The 19,111-nt window shown below is 39.4% G+C and overlaps 1 protein-coding gene across 1 annotated transcript in view; it reads left to right on the plus strand.

Annotated features, from left to right (window-relative positions):
* Positions 1-19,111, plus strand: part of LOC131094437 (collagen alpha-1(XV) chain-like) — a 119,119-nt gene that overhangs the window by 60,148 nt on the left and 39,860 nt on the right. Inside the window, exons 13-19 of the mRNA XM_058042035.1 lie at positions 24-149; positions 3,795-3,857; positions 5,919-5,954; positions 7,027-7,173; positions 12,108-12,176; positions 14,509-14,553; positions 16,911-16,946. Of these exons, the coding sequence (XP_057898018.1) occupies positions 24-149; positions 3,795-3,857; positions 5,919-5,954; positions 7,027-7,173; positions 12,108-12,176; positions 14,509-14,553; positions 16,911-16,946 (522 nt within the window). The remainder of the gene's footprint in view (positions 1-23; positions 150-3,794; positions 3,858-5,918; positions 5,955-7,026; positions 7,174-12,107; positions 12,177-14,508; positions 14,554-16,910; positions 16,947-19,111) is intronic.

Consider the following 19,111-nt stretch of genomic DNA (forward strand, 5'->3'; position numbering starts at 1 on the left):
AACACTCCTGCTGATTTATCCAGGGTCTTCCGGGGCCACTAGGCCCTCCAGGACTGCCTGGTCTTCCAGGAAACCCAGCACCTGATTCAAGTGTAGGACCTCCTGGGTCATCAGGAGAAGATGGAGCTTCTGGGGAGCCAGGCCCTGAAGTGAGTACCCTTTTGTGCAAAAAGCTTGAATCTTATGCAAATTATACAAAAAAAAAAAAAAAAAAAGTCTTGTTAATCAAAGCACAGCACTAATGTACATTTGACAGACAGATACTGGTGAATCTGGACCAGAATAAATAAAAATTAAGAATGCTTTTGCTTTCAGGAAAATAAAGTTTGCTAAATCACTTACATAATCTTTAGGGAATTTGTAAAATAAACTGAATTTTCCTCTTTCCTCTTCTATCCTTTTCTTCAGCTAGGTAGAAACACTTATTCCTCTGGACATGTGAAATATAATTTTACTGTAAAAAACGCTGCTAAAGTTTCACTTGCAAATAAATTCTCAGCAAAGTGTTTTTTTCAGTGAAGAAAATATTTTTTTTTAGCATTGAACAGCTTTAAACATCCTCTCTGGAATGATGAGATTAGCTCAGCTGTTTGGAGCATGGTGTTAATAAAGCCAAGGTTGTGGGTCTGATCTCTATGCTGTCCATTCATCTAAGAGCTGCACACGATGATCCTTCCCAATTCAGAACAATCTCTGTTTTGATAAATTTACTAAAATAGTTGCCTTATTACCTATCAACCATCTGCCAGCAGCAGTTGTTCTCAGGACAGGATCTGTCCTGTCCATCACACAGCCCTCAAAGTGAGTGACCATTTCTGTACCTGACAAGGTGTCATTAGCATATATCAAGGAAGTGTACAGGTGACAGGTGTTAAAAAGATCTCACTATTTCTCAGCTCTCTTGGAGGGTTTTTTTTTTTGAGGATAACCAAGTTGGGAGATGATACAAAATCTAAAAAGTGTTTGGTCATCCAGGTGGAAAGCAACATCTTTTGTGCAGAAAGAAATTAGGCACCTGAAAGTCTTTAATATGGAATTCAAGAGTCAAGTGCATGGGAAGCCAAGGAAATCCATTACTCTCTGCATCTACTGATTGTTATATGGATGACAGTATAAAATAAAAAAGTCTGAAATGCTGACCAGATTTCATCTAATTGCTAAACTCCCAACAGCACTTTTTTATTTTCTGAATCCGAGACAGATCAATCTGTATTGAGGATTACAAATGTAATTTTAAGAAAATGCATTGGCAAGTCTTTCAAAGAAGACAGCTACCCTAATGTTTCATCTACTGCATTTGATAAAGTGCAGTGTTAGATTAAAAGATTCTCTATAACAGCTTCTTTGCAATTCAAACTGTACCTTCAACTTTCATGACTGTGGCTGTTTCCATATCTTTAGAATATGAAGTAATTCAAATGGTCTAGGAAACAGTACTAAAATTTGCCATAAAAGAAAAATGTAAAAAGGAATGAAAAGAAAATGGAGAAATAAGTATTGATTCATTTTTTATTTTTAAAAATGAGTGTATTCCCTCTTGCGCAATTTGGGATTTCACAGGCAATAGCATGAAGTACTTGTAGACAGTCAATTTTCTGGTGCAACAGAAATCATTGTTTCAGGATAGTTCCTGGGAAATGTATCTGTTAAAAAAGCAGAAGCTAACTGTAAATAAGACAACTAAAGAACATTTTCAGAAGAATCAATCCAGGAGACAACTACACAGGCTGCTGAAGGAAAACTCCAGATATTAAGAACACAGACCCATGTATTACCACAATTTCAGATGACCCAAGAAACTGTCATTCTGCTATTCAAACATTTGCACACTCAGGATAAATGAGATGAGCTCAATTCCCAACAGAAATGTTTTGGTTGGGAATCCTCATTAAGTACCACATTAACACATTTGTGTTATTAAGGATTTTCAGCTGTGAAGTCTAATTCCAGAAAACCAGCCAATCACTTGAAGTTGGGGACAAGCTTAAGTCCTTGCTAAATCAAGAACTTTGTGATGTAGTACCTCTTCTCTCTATAAACATGCCTTAGAAATGTTTCAGTAAAGGCTGCATTTTATAATGGGAAATACCCCTGCACAAACTCCTTCACAATGCATTTCATACTGATATGGTATTGATCTGATTAAATACACATTTTCTAAATGCTACATGAAGTTAAATTGACTCATAGCATTGTATAGGGATAGTTTCTATCATAATTTTTTTTGAGATAGCTCACAAATACGTTAATATACCCTGAGGAGAATAACAAATGTCCCAGCAATGCCTGCAAGCTACATAAGAGAGACTGTTCCAAAGCTCTTGAGGAAATTAGTAATTTTAGCACAATGAAGCCTAAAATTGCCAAGCAGTAGAGTGGAAGTAATCAGTAAACTTTAGAATAGTTATTGTTCTTAGCTCAACCTCTTTTCTTACTCTCTTCTGTCTATGTAATCATGACAAAATACAATATGAAAATGTTTGAAACATACTGAAAATATTTCTGATTATTCTCAATATTAAAAAAATCCATTACTTACTCTATGACTTACAGCGCATCCAAAGAGCAAAAGCAGGGTGGGGGGGACAGAAAGAGCCAGAAAAATGAGACTTTGTGATAATTCTGAGAGCATCAGAGGGAAACAATGTTTTCTATCTGCTTTGCTAGCCATTTATATCCTTCCCCAAAAAAGATGATTAAATAAATATTATTAAAGATCCCCAGAGGCCAGAATACGCTCCTATAAATGTAGTCAAAGGCTTTCAGAGCCCAATTTTAAAAATTTAGGCTGTGAAACATGCCTGTTACCTTTCATGCATGTCTCGTTACTGTGGGCTGGACTTCAATATCTGTACAGATTTATTGGTTGACCCTACAAACCAGTGTTTCCCAGCCTGCTTGCTCACTCAAATGCATGCAGGATAAAAGTCATGGATACAACACCAGAAACTGGGTGGAAAAATTAATATACACTTTTCAAGGCAAAACTAAAGTGAGGTGTCATGAACAACATGAGCACCATCTACCAAAGCAAAGTGGCAGCACCTTTTCTTCTGCAGAAGGACTCTTTAGGAGTACTGCTCCTAAAAGTGTAGGAATGCACCTCCAGGCTCAGCTACCCAAGAACACCTGGCAAAGTGAGTCTGAACAAGCCAAGTGCTTATTCAGACTGCCCCATGTGGGAAACTGAGGCCCAGCCTCAATGTTCCCAAGGGAGGATATCACTGGAGTTTTATGGATCAAGACCTCTGTCAGCCCTCAGGCTTTTCTGTTTGTAGTGACAGCACAGAAGTCTCCTGTTTGACACCATTCCCTCCATATCACAACTGCTTTTAGTGATTCTACCACACAGAAACCCTGGCCTTGATTTTGTCAATACCAAGGTTTCCTCAGCTGGGTCTCATCTGGCACTGACATTGCCAAAAGTGTAGATAACTGAGGTGCTTGGGGATTTCAACCCCATCGTGTCTTTTACAGTGTTGTCAAAACCTGCTTGGATAGCACCATAATCTCTCATGCTAAGGTTATATTTACAATATGCTGGGGTTTATTTTTGCTTACAATTTATGATTGTTGTATATAGTTTTCTATTAAAATGTATTAAAATATTGGTTTGATACAAAGCCAAACTCTCAGAAAAAAGAAATAAAAGTGTTAAAGCTTAAAGTGGTGGGAGGTGCTACACATTAGTCTTTCATTATGCTGTATCATCAGTTGGTCCCTAATACTTAAACACATGTTCTAGAAATCAAGCTCTCAAGTAGCACCTCCTTTAGATTTACTGTCATCTATAGGGCCCTCAAGGTCCTCCTGGCCGTGATGGAGTGGCTGGCCCACCAGGATGGAAGGGAGAAAAGGTGAGTTAGATGTCTGTCTTGCTCCTACGTCAGTGCAAAATCTTGGTCAATTCTAGGCTGTAAAAATCATAAGCAGTTGTCTCTGCAACCCAATAGCATCTGGCTTCAGTATTTTTTAATGGAATCCAGATACTAATACCTTATTAGAACACATCTCAAAAGGCATATTCAGAAATCCAGAATTTCCTATTTTCTATTGTCTCATTTTCTGAAGCATGCAATATTGATATGCAGTATGAACTACTCTGTTGTGATTTGCCACTCAAAAACCAGTAGTGACTGAGCTCAGACAGGTGAATCTGGACGGGGAAAGGGAGAGCTCCAGTTAGCCCAGCCTGGCACAGAGTGACAGCACATTGTATGACAGAGGAGAAGAGTCTGAAGGAGCACAGACCATTTAAATTGGCAAACAAGAGACAAAGTCATGGCCTACACAGGCTGGGCACCAGATGCCCAGAAGTGAAAAGCTGATGGGTCAAGATAAGGACAGAAAGATCATTCAGCAATTACTGTCACATGCAAAACAGGCTTGACTTGAGGAAATTAATATAATCCATTGGTTATCAAAACATCATTTGAGCACCATTTTTTATACCCCACTTCAAGAAGGATGTGAAGAAAACAAAGACTACAAGCCAATTTCATCCTCTAGTGAGCTTCAACAGCACACCTTATGCACAAGAAATTGAAAGTAAATTCCCAAGTGTACATTTTAAGCTCACACACTGTAACAGAAATGAAAAGGCAAGTCTTAAATGGCCAGAATATTGATTTTTTTTTATCTCTGGAGGCAGGAGGTTCTGAGTTGTGATATCAAAAGCCTGAGGCTGGTAAAAGTGCAGCACCCATGGGAACCAGCAGCAACCCAGAAAGTGCAGTATGTGTATTGCAAAGCAGGCACCTGAAACCCGTGTCCATTGTAATCAGTGGTGTGTGTTTTACATGAGGGAAAGAAAGAAAGAAGTCTAGCTGAAGTAAACAGAACATGAATCACATACTATAAGAGGAGATTGATGGGGAAAGAGAAGCAATTTAAGAGAAATTAAATTTCTTTTTAAATCATAATCTTCTAAAAAAAGGGCTGCAATATTTTGCCTCACCAAGTCTGCTGCATTCTGTACATTTGATAAAAGTTCCATTAGAATTGAAGCACTATGTTTCTGCATCTGTTCAATACAAATAGGAGTATTTTTCAATTTTTACTACTTTTTTTCTGAAAGCCTTGATTTATTTTATATTGTAGTATCTGTTTTGTTCTTTATTTGAAATTAATCCAGAGAAGATAACAAGAAAGAAACAAACAACAGGATGTACTGAAAGTAAATACAGTTTGTTCATTGAGTGACATTCAACATGGAGTTTAGCCATTGCTTTTAGACAAAAAAGTACTGCTGGTGCTTACTCATTTTTTTTTCAGACTTTACTCAAGAAATATTTCTGCTGAGTGAGTAAGGACAGGAGCTTGTCAACATAAAAAATTATTCTCTAGATACAGAGCAATTTTGAAAATAATTATTAGCATGCATTGTCTTTCTGTCTATTCCATGTAATAGAAATGGAAAAAAACCAGTAGGCAAGTAAGGTGTATAAAAGCAAATGATGAAATCTTGATTGCAACAGAGGACTTTTAAAATATTCCTAATCATCACATCCTGTGTTTAGAAGGGCGACCTGTACAACTTGAGCAGGACCAGTTTCCATTTCTGTTATAGCCCGTAAGAATTTTGGCATTTGTGTTCAGAAGCAGGTGGATGTGACCTGCAATGTTTAATTCTCTGTGCTCCAAACCCTTAAAATCTGCAGCAATAATTGAAATACAAGATCGAGTCCAGTCAGCATACCAGACCAGTTATCAATGTGTTATTGTAACACCTGAATTACAGATTGTTTCCTTTTTAACTGAGAGGTCTGAGGTTTCAGATAAAGGGCTCCGTGTAAAGGACATCAAATTAAACAACACAGAAATCTGTGGGCATTTTTATTAAGGAAAAAATACCATAAATATGCTTTTGTTGCATAATGGTCTTATTCTAAGTATGCACAATTTATTTTCTTTTACAGGGTGATCAAGGTCTACCTGGTTCTGCTGGTCCAAAGGTAACAAAAAAGTGTCTTTATAGAATGACAGTATCACTGTGATACAGCACATTACTGAAAAGGGCTGAGAAATCTTGGAGACTTACTGTGTAACCTAAGTTTCTCAGTTGGCCAGCACACTTCCCTATGAAGTGTCCTGTAGTCAGGTAACCTTGGCTGGACACGGCTCTATCAGCCCCTTCCAAATGGGACTGGGGAGAGAGAATAAGACAGAAAGCAACTTGTAGGTTGAGATAAAGTGGTGTTTACTAAAACAAAAAGAAAGTGAAAATTTCCATGTGTATAAGCAAAGAGAAAAAAAGTTTAATCTCTACTTCCCATCAGTGAATAATATTCAGCCACTTCCTGGGAAGCAGTTGCTCTGGAAGGCAAATACTATAAAACAACAAATGCTGTCCATTCCTTCTCTCCCCCATAGCTTTTATATCTAAGTTGACATCATATGGTACAGAGTAACCCTTTGGTTAATTTGGGTCAGCTATTTTTTGCTTAGTTGTGTCCCCTTCCAGGATACTGCCCACTCCCAGCCCACTTGATGGGAGGAGGGGATGAGAGAATTGTTAAGGAGACAGTGCTGATGGCGTGCCAGTGCTGCTCAGCAACAGACAAAACACTGGTATATAATCAACACTTTTCCAGCTACCAATGCAAAGCACAGCATTGTGAGGGCTGCTGGGGGGAAAACAAACTCCAGCTCAACCAGAACCAATACACATTATCAGCAGGTTGAGAGAGGGAATACTCCCTCTCTACTCTGCCCTCATGAGAACCCACCTGGAGAGCTGTGCCCACCTCTGGGACCCCCAGCAGAAGAAAGGCATGCACCTGTTAGAACAAGTCCAGGGGAGAACCATGACCATGATCGATGGATGACCTCTTCCTGGGGATGTTCAAGGCCAGATTGGATGCGGTTTTGAGCTACCTGGCCTAGTGGAAGGTGTCCCTGCCCATGGCAGAAGGATTGAAACTTGATGAGCTTTCCAACCCAAACCATTCTGTGATCCTGTGAAACTACTTATTTGCCTTTGCTTAGACATATTCAGTATATCAATAATCTGAATTTTTATTTTAGGGTGATACTGGAGTCACTGGATCAATAGGCCCCAAAGGAGAAGCTGGCCCTATTGGGTCTCCTGGAAAACCTGGACCACCTGGACCGCCTGGGCCTCCTGGACCCCCTGGACCTCCTGGACCACCAAGTTACAGCTTGGGATTTGAGGTATTTTGCTATTCTGAAGCTTGTTGTAAGTATGGATATATTTCCTCCAGAAGAAAGACAGTGTACCTGTATATTTCACAGGTATTTAAGTCTGAATTGATGATAAAGTCATTTGTTCTAGATTGAAATTTGCCAAGGAGCGTAAATACAGAGACACATGTTGCTTATTTCTGACCTCATGGTCTGTTCTACTTAGGACAAAAATATTCTATTTAAAATATAAAATTGCAGATGTTACTTTTTCTACTTCTGAGAATAATACCTTCATCACTTAAAAATATGAGATCAGGCCAGCTCAAGATGAGCTTTACATATCATTTGAGAACTGCTCATTTGGATAATGTTGTTGGAGCAGAAAGTGCCTTGCAGTAAAGAAAGGCAAGGGAAGAACACTCAGGTACAAGAATTAGAGCTGCTGCATTAACATTTTTGTGAAGAGAGACCAAGAAACTGTCATTATCAATATTCATATTTGTGTCTTCACTTTTTTCTTCCTTATTTTCCATGCATATTTCAATTCTAATTTACCTGTGTGGCTCAGCAAAGTCTTTCTAGAATTTTTTATGTCACGTGATATAATTGAATTGGCACAGTAACTCAGGGTAGCCTCATCAGAGAAGCATGTTTGACCAAAATTACTGGCCCTCTGTAGAGTGGCAGCAGTGAAGTGGTGGTGTTCAAAAGATACCAGTTTTCCTACACATTTCTCTTAGTATCTACTCCAACTCTTCTGTATTTTTCTTTTCTTTACTCTACAGACACTTTGAGGCGCCACAGATGTGACCACTAGTGCTTGTTTAGAGACCTAATTTGCTTTCTAATATCTGACTAAAGAATATTGTACTATATACACTACTGGTTAATAATCTCACTGATGTCAGTGAATTTCAATGGAGAAAAATCTCTCCATCAGTTCCTAAGTTCTTAATTGCCAGCACTGAAATTGTTAGCAAAAAGCAGCTTGAAGTCTAAGCAAACAGTCCTTTGCCTTGTCTTAGGCACACTATACTGGTACACAGTCTCCCCTGAATAAATATCTAGGTGTCTCAGAATGAGTTAAGGACCACTGGCTAGTCAGATCTTCAACCCCAGCCTGGTCTGAGTTTTAGCCCAGAATGATAGCTTCTCTGACTTACAGTCATCTTCTGTGGCCTCTGAGGACCCATTCTCCACTTTTCACTATATGCACTATTTGACTAAAAGACAATGTGCCCTTATTATGTTACCAAAGAGTTCTGCAATTATGTGCTAAGGATCAAGCTCTGCCACTTTTAATACCTAAGTCTCAGAGAAGAAAACTTAGCAGATGAGCAGGAAAGGGTGAAAACTGGGAGTCCCCACTTTTATGGAGGCAAATGTAGAAGAATTTGAGCCCTAACTGTAGTAACAGTACCTTGACTGGCTTCATCTTGAATTATATGTAGTACAAACAAAACTGGTATGATTGTCATTTCCCTGAGAGGAATACTACTTTAAACAGGCTTGCTAGCTGTAGCTGATCTTTTGGATGCCTACCCCTGCCATCTGTTGAGGCAGCACCATGGTCTGCCAGTTTGTTAGGGTGACACTACCTTTTGGTTGGCAGTCTGTTTATTGCAATAAGGCTGTGGCTGCAAAATACTCCTGTTAGCACTTGTTAGCATCTGTGATCAGCTATGTGCAAAAACCAAATGGCACGGTGTTTGCTGGCACTTATGCTTGCCAAAAGAACAGTTTGAGCTGTAGAAGGTACCTGGTAAACCCATTAAATACACGCAGATGTCAAAAGAGACGATGTGTTATATAAAGCAGGCATCAAGCACCCTCTTAAAGGGAAAAACAGACTGGCACAATGCAGTCAAGGGAAAGGGCCCAGAAACACAGTGTGGTTTACCCTTCACAGTGAGAGTTTGCTTAAACAGGCCAAAGAGAATAAGAGTAGATTTTCGGTTGGTGTTTGATACACTGATAGCTGACGGAGGAGCAGAATGAAAGTCTGAATGACATTAAATCAATCTCAAGTGAAGTTGCACAAAAGGTCTCTCACCTTGGTCCTCCAAAAGGAAGGACCTGATTCCAGTTGTGCATTCCTTCTGCTTCTCTTGCTCTTGTAGAGTTGGCATAAAAGGTCAGAAGAACAAGATCTCTCTTTTTCAATGGAGTCACGTCAGATTATGTTTTCCATACCTTTGGTGTTAAACTGTCGTTCAGTAGTAGCTGAAGGTGATCTCCCCCTTACACCATCTCTGAGTGCACCACAGCTGGGCTAACCTGGGCCATTTCAAGTCACTAACTGGCAGAAATCTAAGTGGGCCAGGAGTGGATCCTCTAAACATAGTAAGCTGATACAAGGGCTTACGTCACTAGGAGACGGAGGTTCTCCTTCGCTCCTCTTACTTCCCCATCTGCAGACATTCCTGGCACATTCCTACCCTTCGCATGCACTCACACTCATTATTCCATCAATTCTCCCACAAGCCAATTTAATATACTAAAATTTCAGAGAAAACTCGCGCGGGTTTTGGGGTCCGGCCAGCGGCCGGGAGCCCCAGCTCTGGGCGGCTGCGGGCAGGCCGCTCCTCGGCGTGCGCCACCGCGGCGGGATCCAGCTGCCGTCCTGCGCACGCGCAGCCCCGGCTGGGCAAGACGACACGGCCGACCAGAGAGGTCTCGAAGGGCTCCGGTGAAATTCCAACAGGCTTTATTTTCAGGAAGTCCGAGTGTTACGGATATGAACGAGGCCAGACTTTCTCCAGAGAAAGAGGTTCTCGTTTATTAAAATAGCTACAAGGAACGGAGTGCCCAGGATAAGCCCAGGCACCCACACAGCGAGCCAAAAACGAAAACAGTGCGCTCACCCCAAGTGCACTGGGTTCTCCCACACAACAAGTACCCCAAAAGAAGAAGAATCCTAACCCAAACGAACTCCCCACATTTATAGTCCCCCTGGAGTCCAGGATTGGTGCACTTTGGATCCTCATGATGATTGGTCCATTTCCAGGCTTCTCATTGGTCTTTACCGCCGTTCATTCTGGACCAATCGTTTCTGCAGGGCTTCGAATGATTGGTCAGATGTTTCATCCAATCTCTCTTCGACCTTGCCTTGCCCCATCAGACCCCTGTTTCATCAAACCCTGGACCCTTCTAGCACATTCTTATAAGCCCCCCCCTTTAACATAATACAAATAATATAACATAATTAATACAGTGTAATTGAACTATATCCTATTTTAACTTAACTTTTACCGATAACACGAGGGTGCCGACAGGAGAGAAAAACGGGATGGAGCTCGGTTGAATGGCACCGGAGCCAGGGTGCCAAGCCCCGAGCCCGGGCGGGGACTGGGTTTAAAAAGGGGAACGGAGTAGGCGGGCTCAGGGGTGCCGTTTGACCACTAAGAAGGGGTTACAGGGATGGTCTTTTTGTGGGGTGACTGTGATACGCCAATAGGGGAACGGGGAGAGGGTGGTCTCTAGGGAGAGCTCCAATGGAAAAGTGGGAAATGGAATTTTCTGGAACAAAAGTTATGTTTTTACATCTGATTGATGACTTTGTCCCAGGGAGTCCCAACTTCATAATCTTTGGCCCCTTCCCCACACAGTCGCACCCGAAAGTAGCATATTTTCTGCTCTTTTAATCATCTAAACGAAAGCGGGGTTCAACACACGATGCTGATGTTGCATGTGAAGGCTGTATGGCTGTGAGTAGGGAAATAAAACAAAGATTAAGATTTTCTCTTTCAGAAAAAGGAAACAATTAAGCCAGCACAGCTGCAACTAAAATTGCAGTTAAAACCAAGTAAACAGTTCCCTGCTGGCATGGCTCATGCAGATGTTTTGAAGAACAATCTGACAAGTTTGGACTAGGCACAAACCAGGGGATAGGAACATGAGAGGTTCTGGGCCTGAAGCAAGTAATTGTGGCAGCTGCAATTTTATTTCTTTACTGCTTTGGAACTGGTAGCTCCTGCTTCTGCCATAATCCGTATCCATGTATCTGTAATGTCATAGAACAATGAAAGCTGGAGGGAGGCCTCTGCTTTCTGTGTCGTTCCCTTGAAAACTGCTAAAAATATCCATGGGAAATAATAGGTAGTTTCCTCTCAAGGACTGCCACTACACAGAGACTTATTTCTGAAGTTATCAGAGGGCAATGGAAACAGACAGTGGGCTGGAGCAAATTACCTGTAATGAAAGCCTCAGGGAACTGAGCTTGCTCAGTCAGGAGAACACTTAACCTTAATCTCTGGAAGGTTCCAAGGCCCGAGTTTCCAATGTCCTAAAGAACTTGATTGGAATTCAGTGTTGACATTGCTTTTGACGGGAAGTTGGCCCAGGCAGCCTCTGAGAGACCCTTCAACATAATTAATTCTACAATTTGATGGTGGAATTTTTTTCTGTTTCATTTCAGAAAGCAGTATTTTAGGCAGGAGTTCAATATTTGACTGTGAGAATTGGGAAGAACCTCTATTGATAAAAAGTGATTGCTGCCTTTAAACTGCAAGTTCTCCCCGACATAAATCAGTTTTGGTAACCCTTACTAGTCATTAGTGCTTCAGTAGCTGGGTGGCAGGTAAATGCTACACAGAAAAATACTGCTTAAAAGTGTGCTTAAACACAGTACAAACTGTCTCACTTCTGCTTGATGCTCTTCTGCCTGAAGTGCTGGATCAATGGTGTCAAGTTGGCAAGACAGTAAAGACCAGAGTTTCTGTAAGGATGACCAGCATGTTTTTATCACATTTGAGCAAAGCCTATCTCCAGAATATTATCCATTTTTCTCTGAAAAAAAAAATTAATGAGAAAAGATTAAAATATTTGTGTTCAGTATGTTTCCAATTTTTTACAGAACTTCAGAAAACAGAGCAGTTGGAAAAAAACCAAAACAACACAACCAGAAAAAAACCCCATAAGATAAATTCTTAAATTCTGTAGCATTTTGTCTCTTCCATTAGGATATGGAAGGATCAGGTAGCATCGACCTCTTAAGTGAATCAAGAATTCCCAGACCAAGGGAACCAAAGGTGAGTGGATGTTTTAAGGGAGGGGAATATAAATTGTTGCTGAGTTGTTTGGTTTGTTTTGGGCTTTTTTCCAAACAAAAGTTTCCTCCATTCTGCTCTTTGGAGTCAGCTATAGATTGAGAGTCACCACATTCAAATGGATTCACTTGCCCTAAAATGTCATTAAAATAACTGTGTCCTCCAAAGAGTCTGAATTTCTCTGACACCTCATTAGCTAATGTTTTTTTTTTATTCTGCTTTGGTATATTTTTGATATATCAAAGGGTGAAATAAGGGGTTTTATGTTATCTAGCTCTCTGTTTCTCCCTTCACCCTAATAGATTCCTTTCTCTTATATGAAAGTGACTCACACATATGAAGATTAAACTGAAATGTTATTGTTTGGCAAACAAATGTGCGTAATACAACATGCCACTTTTAAACTAAAAAATTTTTCCCAGTAGTGTGGAAGCAATGTTACAGAAAAAAGGAATGCTTTTTTCTCTTTCATTGTGTCTCAGGAGACTTTTTGCTAGTGTGGACCACTTCAATCATCAAGTAGGGAATATGGGAATATAATCTATCAGTATCAACCAGATAATTTGGATTTATTGTCATTCTTAACAATAGCAGGAGTTCCAGTGGTTTAGTCTGGCAACAAGAGGAGACAAAGGCACGATCCAGTAGCTACTTAATGAGTCTGAGGGGCAGCTGCAAGTATGATGGAGCTGAACTGTTCCTTGTAGTGCCAGATGGTTCAGCAAGGGACAGTGGTCACAATTTGCAGGTTGGGATGTTCAGGCTAAGCCTTAGGAGACGACTGTTCACTAGAAGGTTGGAGCAGTTGCCCAGAGAGGTTGCAGAAGGTCTGGTCTTGGAGTTATTGAGGCTTTGCTGGACAGAAACATGGCTGACCTGATCTGAAGCTGGTGACAGTTCTGCATCCAGGGGGTGATTGAATTAGATGGCCTCCACAGGCCTGTACAATCCTATGCCTGTGATTCCGTGAATCATCAGACGCCGACTGAACACTGAAGTCAGGAGTGACTTTGAGCAGCTCTTTACTGTGTTGGTTTAAATTACTAGTAATTGTGAGTCACTGAAACTGTAGCTGATAGCTTAGAGAACTTTGCCCCCTCTTATGTCTTTTCCTAGATACTAAAAATAGTACAAAAATACAGTTAGAAAAATAAGTATTGAATCTGTTCGCTGAAACAAGAAGGTATCCACAAGCAGGGCCAAAATTCCACATTCTGACCTGCCTTAGTCACAGCCTTACTTTCACATTGGTTTTATAACAGGCATTGTTTCCAAGTCACTCAGCTATAAATATTCAAAAAATGTCTTGTTGCAGTTGAACAAAATTTTCATATTGCTGGTTAATTACTGTGCAAAGTTTGAGTCAGTACAGAAGAGAGATGAGAAAAAGGAGATAAGAAAAATAAGAATTTTGCTGAAATTATGAAAATGCTTTTACATACTTAGTGGTACTGCACTATCAGCCATTTACACCTTATCACAACTCCAGAGTACCCAGTGGTGCTTAAGTGAAAACTGAGAATCTGCTTCAAAGGGGGTAGCAACTCAAAACAGCTGAGAGATAAATTACATTTATTGGCACTGTCTTCATATCTGTTGAGATTTCTATTAATCTTTTATCAGAAAATAGTAATTGGGTTTTAAAGGAGAAATATTATTTTTTTCTGACAGCTCAGTTCTTGTTTCCAGGGTTTCTATTTTTTTCTTCCACAGATCAGTGTAAAGTTTCATTGGTGTTTTCTCATTTTTTAGTAATTCCATTTATATCTGCCTTCATGTTCCAGATAAAGACAATTCAATCACTTTGTCAAATTCCTTTCTCTTCCATTCAAATTTCTACAATGTCCAATAATGAACTGTTGTCCATTTTACCATCAAAGAGCCATAATTGTTCTTTGCAACCCATGTCACCATATAGAGACAAGAGGAACTTGAATTTCCAAATTATTTTTGAAACAAACCTTTTAGGAAACTGCTTTTAAACTTAGCAAGACTGTGCTGCCTCTAAACTGGTAGCATATCTTAATTTTAGTCAAGAATGCAAATTCAAAAAACTGTAAGCAGTTGAAAGCAATACATCACAACAAATGCTAAATTTGGACAAATTTATTTCTAATATTTTCTAAAAACATGTATTGTATGCAGTGACAGCACTGAAGTTGTATTTGTAAGAAAAGGTGCATTTTATTGCTCTCCATTAACACTACCGGTCTCCAGCATTGTTTTTGTAACAGTCGCGGTAGCGAGTTACATTTTTTTTCTGAAAAAAATTTATTTTTAAGTGCCATGTGGATTTACAAGTAAATTTTTATAGGGTTCTGCAGGAAGACCTGGACAGCGTGGACCATTAGGACCAAAGGTAAAAATATTTGAAAGATAACCTATATTGCTTTAGCATATTTTTTTCATATTTTTTTTATTTCTACATTCCCAGAATTTGCCTGAACATAATAGCTTTCCTTTAAGATTCATATATGGATTAAGCTGGGACAAATTTTGTTCCCATTTGCACTGGATATCTATGCAGACTGTGTAGTATTAAAATTATTTCACATCCAACAAGAGCAGTGAGTAGATACTAACTGGGCTATTACATTCCATCACGTCTTTGTTAAATTTTTTTTGGACATCTGGCATTTTCTCTTTTTGCTCATTTATATATCACTCTGGTCTCAGAGAGGTTACATGTATGCTGTTGAAAAAGATATTTGCATGACGAGGCCTTCTGATCCCAGAAAGTGATAGGAAAACATTCTGGAAGGCGCTGGGGGGAAGAAGGGAGGAGCAATGACTATTTTGCCTTGGTTTTATTTGAGCTTAGCAGTGCCTGAATTTTTGCACTTTGATGCTGCTACTGGTTGTGTAAACGATGAGGCAAAAAATAGAGAGATGAAAAATCACAGAAGAAGAGGGCAGATTTGCAGAATGGGTCTTTAGACAGGAAAAGGCTTTTCCTATTCCTATGTAAAGCTCGACTACCACTCAGGGTAACAGTACACCATGACAACACCTTAAATGTGAAGTTAAAGAAATTTAAGGTCTTCATTGCCCTGGGAAATAACAGTAACATTGAAAGAGCAGGAAGTGGAAGATGAGAAGTGGCAGTGCCTATCCTCTCACTGTGAAATTTTCACCTGAACTTACACCCAGCACTAATCACTGACTGCCCATTGCCAGCAGTAGCTGCAAACACCTAATTCATAGCACAACAGCCACCAAAGATCTGGCCAGCCGCCTCTGTCTAAACTCTGTAAACCTCAGCTTCTAGGGCTGAAAAAAGTCCCTCCATAGTGTACTACTCCTGCTGCTGCTGGAGCACATTTCTTATGAGTGAAAAAAACACAATTTGCACAGCACATCTTGGTGAATGATACTTGCAGGACTGGCAAGAATAGATGTGCTCTCACATGATGCTGCTCTGTGCACATGTGTAGGTGCCAAGTCTCCATGCTGACTGAATTTTTTTTTTTTTTAAGAAGTTATTCTCTGCCCTTAGCTAGAAATTTTGTATCTAAGAAATTCTGCTTCACAAAGATTTCAGAAATTGAGGTAGCAAGATTCCTAGGAAATGGGCTGGAGTGATAGAGATAGTCATAAACCTTGGCCAAGAGACCTCACCATCACCTTGGTTTAATCCTGAGTCATTCTTCCCCAAGATACAGGAGAAACTGAAAGGAACATGCCTAACATCTTACAAAACCAGGTATACTATGGCAAAATTATTATAAAGTGGTTATAATACACTATCATTCTCATGGGGATGAATTTTACACCCGCTTTTCATGATTATAAATGACTTCACTAGGCAACAGTGGCAAAATACAACAACCACCCACTTCCCAAAACCAAGAGCTAATGCATCACGAGGAATTGAAGGATAGTTCTGTTTCATGTATCTTTCATCCTTCAAACACCCCAGACAAGTACAGATGTCAGAGAAGACTAGCTATGATCAAATTTTTTCTCTTTACTAGCAAGTAAGCATGGATCAATCCAAATTCTGCTTTCACTTTTATTATTATAAAAAGTGGTTTTCATTTAAAAAGAGTCTAGAGTCTTCATACACTCTTGAATATATGAACTCCCAAAAAGCAGTAAGCATAAATATAACATTTGAGGCAATGGCTGATTATCCCAGTTTATATTCTCTGTCTCCAAAGAAATAAACTGCAGTGGATGTTCTCTGTCTGTTAAAAAATTGAGGAACTGTGTCTACTCAGGGCTAAAATCCTGCAGAATCAGTCCCAAAGGTGGAACAGTGCAATGTTCATTATTTCACTCGTGGTTTGACACGGTGCCTGGTGAGGTGGAGAGAGCAGCAGTGTGAGAGGACTGTGTTAGCTGGTTTGGAGGAAGACGGTGAGTCCTTTGTTGAGGTGCAAGGTCATGGCTGCAGTGGTAGAACTGGGGAATGTTACCATGAGCTGATTTCAGACGTCAAAATGAGGCTTCAGGAAGATGGCTCGGTTGATGCTCAGCAAAAATAATGAGTCATGACCACAAACTTCAGATGTGGGTGGCAACTGAGTGATTAAAATCTCAGAATAAAATCACAAATGTATACAGAGCAACACTTTACCAAAAATATGCCATACTTTTTCTGATTGTTTTACTCCATTGGGTTCCTTTGTTTTTAAGGAAAGTAGCATACATGTTTAAAATCCTTGCAATTACTGCTCACTTTAATACTTGAGCCCTCCTGCGTCTCTGTTTCAGGGAGAAAGAGGCAATATAGGTCCCCCAGGTTCAAAGGTGGGGAGATCTAAAACCTCAGTTGTTTCTTTTCATCTCTTCATGCACTTAGAGAATGCACTTAATGAACATTTCTTGCTCTGTCAGCATATTAAAGCCCAGGGTGGCTTCACAAACCCCTTTCTCTGGTGAGTTGTGAGTATCAGGAGCCTGTATAACCTAGTGCTTACGACTTCTGTCTAAAATGTGGTTAAAATTGTGTCTAAAATTGCATCTCAAAGGTGCTTGTCTTTAAAGGCATCTTGCGAAGCCCTGCGCATTTTCACCAGAAGGAAGATAAAAATCAGCAAAGCTTAGAAAATTCACTTCCATGTGCCTCTGTTCCTTCGTATGGTGGTGTGTAGCTCTCACCCCACCCCAGAGCACCCCACAGGTCTGTGCTACAGTCGGAGGCTCATGTCTGTCTTAATCCCTGCCTGTTCTGCTTTGAACTCCTCTTGGAGCCCTTCCCAAAACTCCTGTTTGGGGCTGTGCTGCTCCTTGCTGGTCCCTGTCTGACCTGACTGCCTTTTGCAGCCATAAGCCAGCAGAGAGCGCTGATGTGACTCATGGAAAAATTTTAAAAATAAAATAAAATAAAATAAAATAAAATAAAATAAAATAAAATAAAATAAAATAAAATAAAATAAAATAAAATAAAATAAAATAGCCTTCTCCTGCATTTGGGACAGCCTTGAAATCAAAATTTACTCTAGGAAACAAGATAAATGCAGTTATGCTTGATAAGTGTTTACAAGAGTATTATCACAGTCTTCTAGCAGCATCTGCTTGTTTATTTTTTAAAAATACCAACAATGTAGCAGGACTCTTCTTGCCATAAATTCCATCTGCTGTGCATATTATGAGTGTTGTCATTTCACATAGATATTTGTCAGCATGATAATTAAAGCTGATGCATTGACACACAGGACAGTAGTTTAAGTCTTATTAACCAGTTTGAGACTATAGAATATTTTATTTATTATTCCTACATGTCCTTTCTTCTGAGGTCCTTGTTCTACTAATTATTATTGTTTTATGTGAGAGTGCATTTGAAATATGTGTATATTTTAAGTGGAGTGACTACAGGATTATTTTGAAAATAGGCAATTTATCCCTTTAACCCTCAAACTAAAAAAGATATTTGTTCTCTTGTACCTGAGCAATAAGCTACATTCTTAAAATATGATGGGAATTAGAAATAAGGATGTCTCTGGATACATCAGTTGCATTAAAACATCTTACCTATCCTGAATCTTTTCTTCCCATTTAAATTTCATTAGGAAAATGAATGGGAGAAAATTTTCAGCATTTGTAATGGTAGGAAGCTATCCTGCAAGTATCAACGTGCCTGAAATTACAACATTCTGTTGCAGAATAGCTGTTGTTCCAAGGTTATTTCCTCTGCCCGTTTACGTTTGCTGCAGATAGATACTTATAATTTTCCATAAGCACTTGAGAAATTTATGTCCCAAGTACCATTGTTACTGCTCATGCAGATACCACAATCCCAGTAGCTGCTTTGATGCCTAAATTCCATTACCAGTCAGACACCCTTTATCCTATAAAATTGTTTATAAAATGAAAAACAGAGTACTTCTGAAATCATACTTTATTCCTGACCCACGTGCTTCACTGATCACTGGCAAAAACAGAAATAGCAGAAATGTCCTTTCTTAATGAAGCAGGAACATTAAATCTCTTATGGTGGTACTATCTACTGTTAAAATCCAAAAAACATTTTCTTCAAACAGAGCAAAAAGTTGGAAACAAAACAGTATTTTCCAAAAACAAAATGAAACAAAAAAATTCTCCGGCATATTAAAAAAAAACCCTCAAAGCAAAAAAAAACCTAAAAAAACCCCTCAAAACCACATACAAAACAAACACCCAAAAACTCCACCAGAAAAACAAGCTAACAAGAATAATTGTTCCTTTGGATGAATCATTAGGCTGCTCTGTGTCATTTCCTTTGCTCTTTCATATGATGCAGAGAAGAACAGATGCAAAAAGTGTAGCTCACTGTTTATCTTTAAGAATTTAGAACCTCACTGTTTATCTTTAAGAATTTAGAACCTTCTTTTATCCATTTTTCTCAGGGCAAACTGCACTATCCTTAGTGCTTCTGTTTTTCCCATAGAGCAGAGTAGCTGTCAGACTCCAGCAGTCATATACAGGCCTGTATC

This window comes from Melospiza georgiana, chromosome 1, assembly GCF_028018845.1.
Source record: "Melospiza georgiana isolate bMelGeo1 chromosome 1, bMelGeo1.pri, whole genome shotgun sequence".
NCBI lineage: Eukaryota > Metazoa > Chordata > Aves > Passeriformes > Passerellidae > Melospiza > Melospiza georgiana.